General features: G+C 46.4%; 1 protein-coding gene across 1 annotated transcript in view; it reads right to left on the bottom strand.

Moving 5' to 3' along the window:
* The window catches only part of MGAT4D (MGAT4 family member D), a 393,296-nt gene that overhangs the window by 30,594 nt on the left and 349,392 nt on the right, over positions 1-13,310 (bottom strand). The window contains exons 14-15 of the mRNA XM_030192245.1: positions 8,318-8,396; positions 8,058-8,136 (exon numbers count right to left, since the gene is read on the bottom strand). Of these exons, the coding sequence (XP_030048105.1) occupies positions 8,058-8,136; positions 8,318-8,396 (158 nt within the window). The remainder of the gene's footprint in view (positions 1-8,057; positions 8,137-8,317; positions 8,397-13,310) is intronic.

The following is a 13,310-nucleotide window of genomic DNA, read 5'->3' as shown; positions in this document are numbered from 1 at the left end:
CAGTAGCAGTTCGGGTGGGAGGGAGGTTCAGTATTTGCTGCGGTGCACCAGGTTGCCGCAGCGCACAGTTTGGAAAGCGCTGCACTAAGGAAATCAAGGAGTAATTTGACAGCCAGAAGTATTAGAAAAATGGCCTCTTGTCTAGAGCAGTTTTCAGCTGCGTCCTCAGAACACAACTAGCCAGTGAGGTTTTCAGGATATTCACACTGAATATATATGATAAATTTACACATTGATCCAGTCCCTGTTTTGCTTCCATTGAAAGCATTGGAAGTAAAACCCAGACTGGCTCAACCTGTCCTCCTTTTTCTGGAGCCATATGGTAACCCTACCCAACCCCCCCCCCGGACAGCGATATCGGGGGGGGGGGGGGAGAGGAGGTCCAGTGAACCTCCAACCCCCTGGCACGAGGGCCCATGGGGCTGAAGGTGTGGTGGATCTCCAGCTCCCCTAACTCCTCAACACCCAAAAAAGAATCCCTGGTGGCCCAAGTGGGCTGCCACCCCAACCCCAATGCTCCCTGGTGACCTAGTGAAGCCCTCCCCCTGTACCTCTCCAATGGACAAGGGAGTGTGCTACTCATCCAGTGACGCCTTCAAAATGGCAGTGCCCTATCCTGTGCATCCTGGAATGTGCTGGGTGTGGCTTCTCTACCATATACAGGCCTCCAGCTTCTGGGGCCCTTGTGTCGGGGGTTGTGTCAGAATGTGTTGCTGTCCCGGGGGGTGGGGTTGGAGCTTGGGGGGGGGGGGGCACTAGGCACCAGGGCCTTGATTCCTATTGGGGGGGTCAGGGCATGCAAATGCATGCTGGACAGGGGTCCCCATTCCTTCCTAATGCTCCACAAACCCTAACGCCAGGGTTTGATGCAGGAGAAGCGCCAATGTTTGATGTGCTGCCCACTGAGCACTGGGGAGGAATAGGTAATGCCGTGTTTAGCATGCGTTTGTATGCTCATTGCATTCAGAGCTAGCGAGCGTGTTGTTACATGCGCTCACCAGCTCTGATCATCAGGTGGGAGCAAACACGGGCACTAGTATGGCACTATTGGCCTCTAGTGCCCGCGTTTGCTCTGATCATCAGGGCATCAACCCTTTATTTCTAAGTTTCTTATACTTTTGCTATTCTGCCTATGGGAGGTCTTCACTCACCTCATACATTCTCTAGTTATTAATTTGTACAGCGCTGCGTAACCCTAGTAGCGCTCTAGAAATGTTAAGTAGTAGTATTGCTCTCTCAGATATTCCTTCCATTCCCTTGTCTTTCTCAACATCTCATTCTTTCCCCAGGGCCCTTCTCAACACTTCCCAGCTCCCTCCCATCCATGGTTAACCAAAAGCAGGGAGGCTGTCTGGTCTACAGCCTGCTGTTCTCTGCTCCCCATATTAAGCCCATTGGTTAGAGATCCTTAGCCAGCCACTAAGCTGCAGGGGATAGTGAAAGCAGTAACCTAGGAGACACCAGCCTTTCTTCCTGCCCTCCCCTGCAGCTCTATATCATGAAGCTTTCACCTCTCAAGCCAAGAGAGTATAGGAGACACACCTACAGAACTGGTGCCTATGCTTAGATGTCTTATTTTAAGATTCTCCTTTTTGCTGCTTTTCTGCTCCCATCACTGATGTGGAATGGGAGTGAGACACTAAGGGGGTCTTTTACTAAAGATTAGCTTGAGTTATCTACAGAGGGGCCCATTTTATTCCAATGGGCCCTGCTGCAGATAACAAGCTAACCTTTAGTAAAAGACTCCCTGAGTAACTTTCCTTTTGACTTATTTCTCTAACATAGTTATTCCTTTTAAAAAAAAAATAAAGTTTTTGCTACAGACTTTAGTTCTAAAATTATTATAAAAACTAAAATAAAACCTTTAGGGTGTATCAGTATTATGTCTTATTGCATCCTTAATGGAAATCTCAGTGTTACACATTATGTACACATTTCTGAGAAGGGGACATTTCTCTGGCAGTTTTTTTCTGTTCCTTGGCTGCTGGAGAGGTAGCGCATCCAGCAACCCCAATGTAACGCCGATTTTTAAAAAATGTTCCGGAGGAGATCCGGGGAATTATAGACCGGTGAGTCTGAAGTGATGTTGAAATTTGCTGTGAAGGCGTGGGTCGAGACTTGGAAGTGTTTTTGAAAAGTTATTTATTGTTTTCCCCTGAAGCAGCCATTTGTTTGGCAAAACAGGGCCACCCTGTCGGGAAGTGGAAGATTGCAGGAACGGACTTTGCATGACATTGCTTAAAAAGAAGAAAATTAAGTTGATTTCACCATCCAAGCTAAGTAACGGCTGTGTGCCGGAAATTGTTTTTTGGCCTTTTCCTACAGTGTTTTGATAGGGTGTTATGTTTTATGACAACATGAAAGAGAAGTATATGGAGTTTTTTTTTTTGAGACTGATGATTAAAAAGGTCCCCTCTGTATTTAAGGTATATCCTTTGAATAGAGGTGTGTCCGGTTCTCACTGAGGTCTTTTTTCTCCACCATCTTACATGTTTATATATTTATTATCACCCTTCAGACGCTGATAGAGTGTAGAATTTTTGAGTTTGGTGTTGATTTCAATTACTCCAATATTGACTGGGTAAATGTAACATCAGGGCAAGCTAGGGAGGTAAAATTCCATGATGAAATCAAGGACAGCTTTATGGAGCAGCTGGTACAACAGCTGACGAAAGGAAAAATTCTAGACCTAGTCCTTAGTGGAGCGCATGATCTGGTGCAGGAGGTAATGGTGCTGGGGACTCTTGATAACAGTGATCATAATATGATCGGATTTGATATTAGCTTTGAAGTAAATATACATAGGAAATCAAATACGTTAGTGTTTAACTATAAAAAAGGAGACTATATGATAAAATGAGAAGGACGGTGAAAAACCCCCAAAAACTTAGAGGAGCGGCTGCAAGGGTCAAAAATTTACATCAGGTATGGATGCTGTTCAAAAACACCATCCTGGAAGCCCAGGCCAAATATATTCCATGTATTAAAAAAGGAGGACGGAAGATCAAACAACAGCTGGCGTGGATAAAAAGTGAGGTGAAGGAAGCTATTAGAGCTAAAAGAAAATCCTTCAGAAAATGGAAGAAGGAACCGACTGAAAATAATAAACAGCATAAGGAATGTCAAGTCAAATGCAAAGCACTGAAAAGGAAGGCTAAGAGGGACTTCGAAAAAAAGATTGCGTTGGAGGCAAAAACACATAGTAAAATTTTTTTTAGGTATATTAAAAGCAGGAAGCCGGCAAAAGAATCGGTCGGACCGCTAGATGACCAAGGAGTAAAAGGGACGATCAGGGAAGACAAAGCCGTAGCGGAGAGATTAAATTAATTCTTTGCTTCAGTCTTCACCGGGGAAGATTTGGGTGGGATACCAGTGCCGGAAATGGTATTTGAAGCTGACGAGTTGGAGAAACTTAATGAATTCTCTGGAAACCTGGAGGATGAAATGGGGCAGTTCTACAAACTGAAGAGTAGCAAATCTCCTGGACCGGATGGTATTCATCCCAGAGTACTGATAGAACTAAAAAATGAGCTTGCGGAGCTACTGTTAGTAATATGTAATTTATCCTTAAAATCGAGCATGGTACCGGAAGATTGGAGGGTGGCCAATGTAACGCCGATTTTTAAAAAAGTTTCCGGAGGAGATCCGGGGAATTATAGACCGGTGAGTCTGACGTCGGTGCCGGGCAAAATGGTAGAGAATATTATTAAGAACAAAATTACAGAGCATATTCAAAAGCATGGATTAATGAGACAAAGTCAACATGGATTTAGTGAAGGGAAATCTTGCCTCACCAATCTACTACATTTCTTTGAAGGAGTGAACAAACATATGGATAAAGGTGAGCCGGTTGATATTGTGTATCTGGATTTTCAGAAGGCGTTTGACAGAGTACCTCATGAAAGACTCCAGAGGAAATTGGAGAGTCATGGGATTAGAGGTAATGTTCTATTGTGGATTAAAAACTGGTTAAAAGATAGAAAACAGAGAGTAGGGTTAAATGGTCAGTATTCTCAATGGAGAAGGGTAGTTAGTGGGGTTCCCCAGGGGTCTGTGCTGGGACCACTGCTTTTTAACATATTTATAAATGACCTAGAGATGGGAGTAACTAGTGAGGTAATTAAATTTGCTGATGACACAAAGTTATTCAAAGTCGTTAAATCGCAGGAGGATTGTGAAAAATTACAAGATGACCTTACAAGACTGGGAGGCTGGGCGTCTAAATGGCAGATGACGTTTAATGTGAGCAAGTGCAAAGTGATGCATGTGGGAAAGAGGAACCCGAATTATAGCTACGTCATGCAAGGTTCCACGTTAGGAGTCACAGACCAAGAAAGGGATCTAGGTGTCGTCATTGATGATACTGTTAATATGTGTTCAAGCTTGAGACCTATCCACTGGAATAGTGGTGGGCCAAGCTGCACAGCTTGGAACAGCTGATAAGTACTGACTAGGCCTAATAACCTGCTGATGGCCTTATAGCAGAGAGCTTGCAAGAGCAGGGCTGCTTGGTGAGTCTTAGTGAAACCTGGTACAACTTTCAAATTGAGTGTAACACTTAAGATGTAGAAATTAATGACAAAAATGGTAAAAAGTGTGGGTCTTAAGATGGAGGATGTCTTTGAAATATGGCTCCTGGTATCACAAGATATAAAGATACAGATCTCTGTCTTAAGATTGGAAAAGAGGAAGTGAAAGTGTAAAAGTGGAAATTATTAAGCAATCTGTGGGAGGAGGGGCAGGTGGGCACCTGACCGGAGGTCATGACTCATAGATTAAGCAATATTAGAGAAAAAAAATCCCTCTCCATAGACTTGTATGGGCACCAAATGCTATATAAGCAGTGCTCTTCCGAGGATTCGTCGGAACTTTTCCCCAACGCCTTGGAAGCAGCGAAGCTCTGTCCAGTTGTACCCAGAATCTGTCCGATGTCTGTACCTAACTGAAGACCCTATTTGGGGTAAGAATAAATGAGTAATTCTTTCACTAACTGGTGTCAGTCTGTTTTCTCTCATTCACCTATTTCACTGAATACTACCCATATACACATAAGTTAGATTCTCTCTCTCTCTCTTACTTACATAGATTTAATGTGGGAACATAAATGGCCAAAGATTCACTTAGATCCGGATAGACAGAAAGCCGTGGTAATGGGGATTAGATTTGAACTGCGCCTTCTGATGCCTCCCCAGCGTCGATACCCATGGGAAGGGGTGTCACTGGAATTTAGGGAGGCGGTAAAGAAGCTAATCGAAGCACAAACCCTCTGTATACTTCCGTGTGGAACGGTCCACCGGGGGTCTAGAGAGGGGTAGATAAAAACAATACGTTGAAACCTTCTGCTCAGTGTGCTGCTGCAGCTAAGAAAGCAAATAAAATGTTAGGTATTATTAGGAAAGGAATGGAAAACAAAAATGAGGATGTTATAATGCCTTTGTATTGCTTCGTGGTGTGACCGCACCTCGAATATTGTGTTCAATTCTGGTCGCCACATCTCAAAAAAGATATAGTGGAAGTAGAAAAGGTGCAGAAAAGGGCAACAAAAATGATAAAGGGGATGAGTTGACTTCCCTATGAGGAAAGGCTAAAGCGGCTAGGGCTCTTCAGCTTGGAAAAAAGGCAGCTGAGGGGAGATATGATAGAGGTCTATAAAATAATGAGTGGAGTGGAACGGGTAGATGTGAAGCGTCTGTTTACGCTTTCCAAAAATACTAGGACTAGGGGGCGTGCGATGAAGCTACAATGTAGTAAATTTAAAACGAATCAGAAAAAGTTTTTCTTCACTCAACGTGTAATTAAACTCTGGAATTCGTTGCCAGAGAATGTGGTAAAGGCGGTTAGCTTAGCGGAGTTTAAAAAAGGTTTGGACGGCTTCCTAAAGGAAAAGTCCATAGACGATTATTAAATGGACTTGGGGAAAATCCACTATTTCTGGGATAAGCAGTATAAAATGTTTTGTACTTTTTTGGGATCTTGCCAGGTATTTGTGATCTGGATTGGCCACTGTTGGAAACAGGATGCTGGGCTTGATGAACCTTTGGTTTTTCCCATTATGGCAATACTTATGTACTTATATATATATATTGTAGAGGTTATTACAAAACTCCACTGTCCTTCCACCTCTCACCCTGTTGGGCCACTAAGGGAAAGGCAATTTTCAGCCTCAGGAAATGATTTGAACAATGACCAAAAATTTCCAATTGTCGCGTGCTTGAGGGCCTTGGCAACTGTCAGGTCCTCAAGGCAGCACTGGGAATTGTGAGCCCTTGGGCCCCTGCCGCAGAGCAGCAGAGGCAGGCAAGACCGTCTTGGAACTGGACGTCCGGAAGGACCGGACCGGAATTCTGGACTGGAAGTAGGCAACAGAACCGGCAGAACAGGAACCGCTTCACCTGTACTTAGCCACCTTTCCGCTAGAGTTGAGCTCTAGCGTGCGGGCGGCCGACAGGACTTGTAGGGCAAGGCCGGAACTGAAGATCTAGAGGACCCACCTCGGGTCTAGGAAACACAGGGGAACAATACTAGACTGCACTAAGCGCTGCACGCAGCCGCTAAGCCAGGCACACCAGACAGACTAGACAGACAGAAGCTTATCAGGAGCAGGGACTAGGGCAGACATGCAAGCAAGGAAGAAGGGGAGACTGGGAATGCCCCCTGGGCAAACCCACTAGCTAGGTCGAGGCAGGTAACAGGATAAATCCCCCAGAAGATACACGCTAGCTAGACAGATACAGGAATCAGGATACATAAGCAGGGATCCGGATAAGCACACAGGATATACAAGCAAGGCACAAGGTAGACACACGGGACAGAAGGTAGCTAGGCAGAGCGGGAAACCGGATAACACTAGCTAGCAAAAACCAGGACTCAGGACGAACAAGCAGGAACCAGGATGTGCACACAGGATATACAAGGTTCAGGATGTGCACACAGAATATACAAGCAGGGAGTAGGGCAGGCTGCCAACACAGATGGGGAAACCCGGACTGAGCTGCAGAGGCTACCTCCACAGCGAAGGCAGAAGGACTAGCTGCCAGGATGTGCACACAGGATATACAAGGTTCAGGATGTGCACACAGAATATACACAAGCAGGGAGTAGGGCAGGCTGCAAACACAGACAGGGAAACCAGGGCTGAACAGCAGGCTCTAAACACAGACTAAAGGCAGAAGGCTAGCAGCCAGGAGGTGCACACAGGATATACAAGGTTCAGGATGTGCACACAGAATATACAAGCAGGGAGTAGGGCCGGCTGTAAACATAGTCGGGAAACCAGGGCTGAACAGCAGGCTCTAAACACAGACTAAAGGTAGAAGGCTAGCAGCCAGGAGGTGCACACAGGATATACAAGGTTCAGGATGTGCACACAGAATATACAAGCAGGGAGTAGGGCAGGCTGCAAATACAGACTAAAGGCAGAAGGCTAGCAGCCCACACAGAAGGGCACGAAGCCCACAGGGACTAAGGAGAAGGGCAAGCCCACACAGAAGGGCAAGAAGCCCACAGGGACTAAGCAGAAGGGCAAGCCCACACAGAAGACAGGCTTAGAAGCAGCGCAGCAACACACTAACTAACCTGTCGGCCTCTGGGCATGACACCAGACAAATGACACCATGCGAAGGCACTGACTGCAAGCACAGGCCTTCCTTATAAAGGAACTCACTGATGAGTCACCACCAGCAGGACAGAAGCAGGAAGTTCCTTGCCTCCAAACAGAGGCTTGACACACAGAGGAAGTGAGCCCACAGGAAGGACAAGCAGGAGCCATCTTGGATACTGGCATAGAGGAGGAGGCGGCAGCCATCTTGGAAGAGGCATAGCCCACACAGGTGAGGTCCAGTAAGGCAATCAGCACACAGAGCCAGAGAGAAACTAAGACAGAGACAGACACAGAGACAAGCAGAAGCCAGCACAGCCACTGACTCCCAGAAACAGGGTAAGTCTGAGGGTGGTCACGGCCACAGACGTGACACCAATACATTTACTCTATTATCAATTGTACTCTACATAAATAATACAGATTGTTTTCAGAATACAAAACAATATAAAATATTTACCTATTTTTAAATATCCATCTTCAGTTTGGTTGCTAGACGTTCTTCTATTTCCTAAGAAGTCTTTTGGTAAATTGGCTTTCTGAGAGTAACACACAGAAGAAAAAAACAAATGAACAAATCAAGCAGTGGAACAGCGGCAAACACTAAATTACATTACAATACACTTCTATTTTGCTGATACCTTCAGGTTCTTAGTGTTTACAATAATTTTTGCTTTAAACATTTGTTCTTAGGAATGTCACCTGGCAATGAACACTTACCTCAGCAGGTAAAACTTCTACACTAGTGTTTATTATCTTGTCCCCAGGATGTTCTACGTTTCCACTTCTAAACAAGTACCTTAAAAAGAAAAACAAAATTGTGCCAAGTAGTAGACACCTGAATGACCCAATAATAGAACAGTGTGACATGAACTACAGACACATTGTTGTCAGCTGTGAGTTACACTGGTATCAAATTCAAGACTTCAACAAAGCAGGAGGTTAACAAGTGCTGAATTCAGAAAGAATTTTGTCTTTAAAAATTTGGTTCGTCATCTCTAGTTGAAGCCTCTAGGAGGGGATCCCCAGTACTAAATTTGCTGTCATTGTTTTCAGCTCAAGATATACTGAAGGAAGGCCGTAACTACCACAGAGTGAGGCCGGCAAAATGCCCAAGGCCACCTGCTGTCCTCTGCTCTCCATCCCACTTTGTCACCTCTCTGTTTCTCTTCCTTGACACCACCCTCCCTCACTTCCACTCCCTGGGTATCCAGTATCACTCCTTTTTATAGCATGTGCAGATTGGCATCATCCAATAGCCTCTTCCTCACCCCCCCCCCCCCTGCAGTCCTCGAGAATCCCAACAGCTGAATGGCAGAGGAAGCGATATAAAGACTTCTACCAGTACCAGCCCCACCAGGGTATTTTCTCTGCTCTCTCACCTCCTTTGATGTCACTTCCGGTGGGCAGAAACAACATCACAGGAGGAAGAACAGCAAAGGAAAGGACCTGGTGGAGGCCAGGTTCAGGAAGAAGTGTTTACATTGTTGCCTCTGGAGGACCTCAGTGGGAGGGTGACAGGGTGATATAGGACCCCCACAAAGGAGGGGTACAGCAGAGAGATGCTAGACCCACGGGGGAAAGGAGTAGGAGACAAATGGGGACAATATAAAGAGATGCTGGACTCATGAGGGGGGAGGGAGCAGCAGAAAGAAATGCCAGATCTGTATAGGGATAGGGGATGGAGAGAGAGATTGAGGAGAGGAGAAACTGAACCCATAGGGAAGTGGAGGAAAGACATTGAGACAGAGACCAAGAACAAAAAGGGGAGAAAGAGAGGGTGAGAGACTCTGGCCCTGGGGTGGGAGGTTAGGGGTAAGGTGCAGAAGGAAATGGAGAGGGGAGAAGCTGGACATGTAAGGAGCAGGGACACAGACAAGATGTGGGGCAAGGAGGCAGCATAAGGACAGGGAACACAGAGGGGCAATGCTAGACACAGGGGAGGGATAGGGACAAAGAGGAGATGTGGATGCAGAGGGATGGTGGTGGACATACAGAAGAAACAGAAAAAATACAGAAGACCCTGGAAAGAGTTAAGAAAAAACAGAAAAGTGACATTGGGAGAAAAGCAAAAGTAGAAAATTGAATTTTTTTCTGAATGTATTAACTGAAATATGTTAATACGGAAAAATCTTTTTTTATGCCTCCTCCCTCTCCCCCCACCACCTTGGGAGAGAGATGTTGTTAAAGGAGACCCATCCTGTCCTAGCAACGCCACTGACTGAAGGGGTATGCTGACCTCAGGTTCAACCTCTTTCCTCTTCAACTGGGATTATAAGGAGAAAAATCTTGGTAATGGTAAGGCCGCGTTTGTAAACCAGTATGTTTGCTGGTGATCTGATCATTTTTGTCCTCATATTTAATGTAGCATTAATTTTTTTTATTTCTCAGATGCATAGACTATATCAATATTGTTTTGGTAATGGTTAATGTTTTAAGTTTGGAGTGGTAGGAGGTCCCTGGGTGTGAGGAAGCCCAGCCCAGTCCAGTCCATGGGGAGTAGTTTTGAAATAAAATGCAGAGTAACAGTGCCCTGGTACTGAAGAGTGACAAGGGGGAGGAGATAAAGCTAGAGTTATGCTTTATCTCCTCCCAAACTCCTCCCCCTTGTCACTCTTACTACTACTACTACTTAACATTTCTAGAGCGCTACTAGGGTTAAGCAGCGCTGTACAGTTTAACAAAGAAGGACAGTCCATAAACAGCTACTAAACGGACTTGGAAAAATCCACAATTCCAGGAATAACATGTATACAATTTTTGTACATTTGGGAAGCTTGCCAGGTGCCCTTGGCCTGGATTGGCCGCTGTCGTGGACAGGATGCTGGGCTCGATGGACCCTTGGTCTTTTCCCAGTATGGCATTACTTATGTACTTAGTCCCTGCTCGAAGGAGCTTACAATCTAAAGGACAAAATGTCAAGTTGGGGCAGTCAAGATTTCCTGAATAGAGGTAGTGGTTAGGTGCCTAAGGCGACATTGAAGAGGTGGGCTTTGAGCAAGGATTTGAAGATGGGCAGGGAGGGGGCCTGGCGTATGGGCTTAGGGAGTTTATTCCAAGCATGGGGTGAGGCGAGGCAGAAAGGGCGGAGCCTGGAGTTGGCGGTGGTGGAGAAGGGTACTGAGAGGAGGGATTTGTCTTGAGAGCGGAGGTTACGGGTAGGAACGTAAGGGGAGATGAGGGTAGAGAGGTAAGGAGGGGCTGCAGATCGAGTGCATTTGTAGGTTAGTAGGAGAAGCTTGAACTGTATGCGGTACCTGATCAGAAGCCAGTGAAGTGACTTGAGGAGAGGGGTGATATGAGTATATCGGTCTAGGTGGAAGATAAGCCGTGCAGCCGAGTTCTGAACAGACTGAAAGGGGGATAGATGGCTAAGTGGGAGGCCAGTGAGTAGGTTGCAGTAGTCAAGGCAAGAGGTAACGAGAGAGTGGACGAGAGTTCGGGTGGTGTGCTCAGAGAGGAAAGAGCGAATTTTGCTAATGTTATACAGGAAGAAGCGACAGGTCTTGGCTATCTGCTGGATATGCGCAGAGAAGGAGAAGGAGGACTCTTCAGTACCAGGGCACTATTCCTCTGCATTCTACTTCAAAACTACTCCCCATGGGCAGGGCTTCCTCCCACCCAGGGACCTCCTACCACTCCAGCCCTCTGGCAGGGACCTACCTCGGGGGGGGGGGGGGAAAGGTTGGTTGTCTGTAGGTCTGGAGTTGCCCGTGTATCCCCTGCCAATAACCAGGAGGGGAGAGAGGAGAGTCCTATAAACTGAGATCCACTGGCTGTGAGAGGCAGGTTGTGATTCCAATAAGCGGCAACCGGGAGATAGTATGCTACTGGTGGGTAGAGGAAGTCTCAGCCCAGAAGCAGGGGACTGGAGCCAGGGAGAGTTTGTCCCAGAACCAGGGTGGACCAAAGGTGGGGTCACCACTAGAGGAGGGTTAGATCGAGGGGGGTCTGAGCCCCCAAAAGTAAATCAGTGTAAAGAAGAGGAGTATAGACTTTGGGGATAACATCTCTTTACAGGATAGGCATGGAAAGGAAAAGCTGTAAATATATGCATGTATATAACATCAAGTACCCTGTAAATATAATTCAGGGAACAAGTAGAAAATGGAGTTCCCTTTTGGGAATAACAAAGAATACTTTGGATTGATAATTTGCCAGTTGCCATTCACCTATTACAAGAGTTAAAATAAAGAGTTTGCATTTGTTTGAGACTTTTTGAGTACTGCTTGGTTTGTGTGAGAGCAGGAGCAGAGGGAACCGATCAGCTCTAGAGGATAAAGCATAGCCTCTCAAAACCTCTGGACCGTTGACCCCAGGGACGTAGCCAGACCTTGGCAGGAGGTATTGGTGCTGGTCGTTCCATCTTCACTTACCAAGTCGGAGTTACGGTGGCCTCCAGAAGCGGTAAAAGGCGTGCAGCCTAGGCCCTCTTCTCTCTCTCAGCTGTGGTCCCACCCTTGCGGAAACAGGAAATGAGGGCGGGACCACAGCTGAGAGAAAAGGGCCGAGCCTGCACGCCTTTTACTGCTGCTGGCAGCCGCCGTAACCCCAACGAGGTAAGTCGAGATGACTTTCAAACTTCGTAGGAAGGGGGCCTGGAACTGGAAGGAAGGGAGGAACGACGACCCTGGAACTGGGAGGGAGAAAGGAGGAGGGAGTGAGGGAAAAAGGAGGAGGGAGGGAGGGGATGACCCTGGAACTTGGAGGGAGGGGGGTGGCACACACTCTCTCTCACACCCAGTCTCTCTCTCTCTCACACACACTCGCATATTCACTCTCTCGCTCTCACACAGTCACTCTCACACACACTCTCTTAAACATACACACTCCGAGGAAAACCTTGCTAGCCCCCGTTTCATTTCTTTCAGAAACGGCCTTTTTTACTAGTAAGCAATAAATAGATTGTTCAGAGATTTACACTGAAATTTATGCAATAGAACTGGGTGGTGCAGATACACCTGACAGCTGGCAGGCACCCTTATCCAATACTGACAGTTGGGGCAAAAGTGCTTTACTTCTGGCTGCTACCACTGAGTAATATGACCATTCAGGGCAGCAGTGTGATATAGCTATCTGGAGCAGCAGATCAAGATTGATGGCTGATGAAGTCAAGTGATACAACATTGTAGGTGTATAAACTAGCTAGCTGACATAGCCCAAATACCTGAGTTGGCTGGAATAGCTGCACACTAGAGTTAGCCAAAGTAGCAGGGCACATAAGATAGCTGATGTAGCTATATACTAGGAGGTGGCTGATGTAACCATGGACCAACATTTGCTGGAGAACCAAAACCCCAGAACTATCTGACAAAGCTGCTTTCTATATATAATGGGTGCGGCTGGGCACTGGTCTAGTATGGACAATAAGGAATACTATTTTTTTCTTGAAGGTAGAGAAATGTCAGTGCCATTATGGATCTGATAGGGTTCCTTCTTGAATCGATATTTAATTTTTGTGGGCATCCACTGTATTTTCCGATCAATGGGAAGAATTATTGTCACAAAATGCAGGGCACCCGCCTGGGGTTGCCTGCGGCCACATGGGGGATCTGCCCAGTGATGCCCAGACTTGCCTGCATTTGGGCTCGTGCTCTATACTGGCACCCTCCTCCCACCAACTGGGTCCCACTTGCCTCTGGGCTCATCTCCCACTCTTGGGTTGTTCTCCAGTGGTTTCTGGGACACTGGGGCCACGCTCCGGGGGTCCTAA

The sequence above is a fragment of the Microcaecilia unicolor genome, chromosome 2, assembly GCF_901765095.1.
Source record: "Microcaecilia unicolor chromosome 2, aMicUni1.1, whole genome shotgun sequence".
Classification (NCBI taxonomy): domain Eukaryota; kingdom Metazoa; phylum Chordata; class Amphibia; order Gymnophiona; family Siphonopidae; genus Microcaecilia; species Microcaecilia unicolor.
This window is presented reverse-complemented; position numbering and strand designations above follow the sequence as displayed.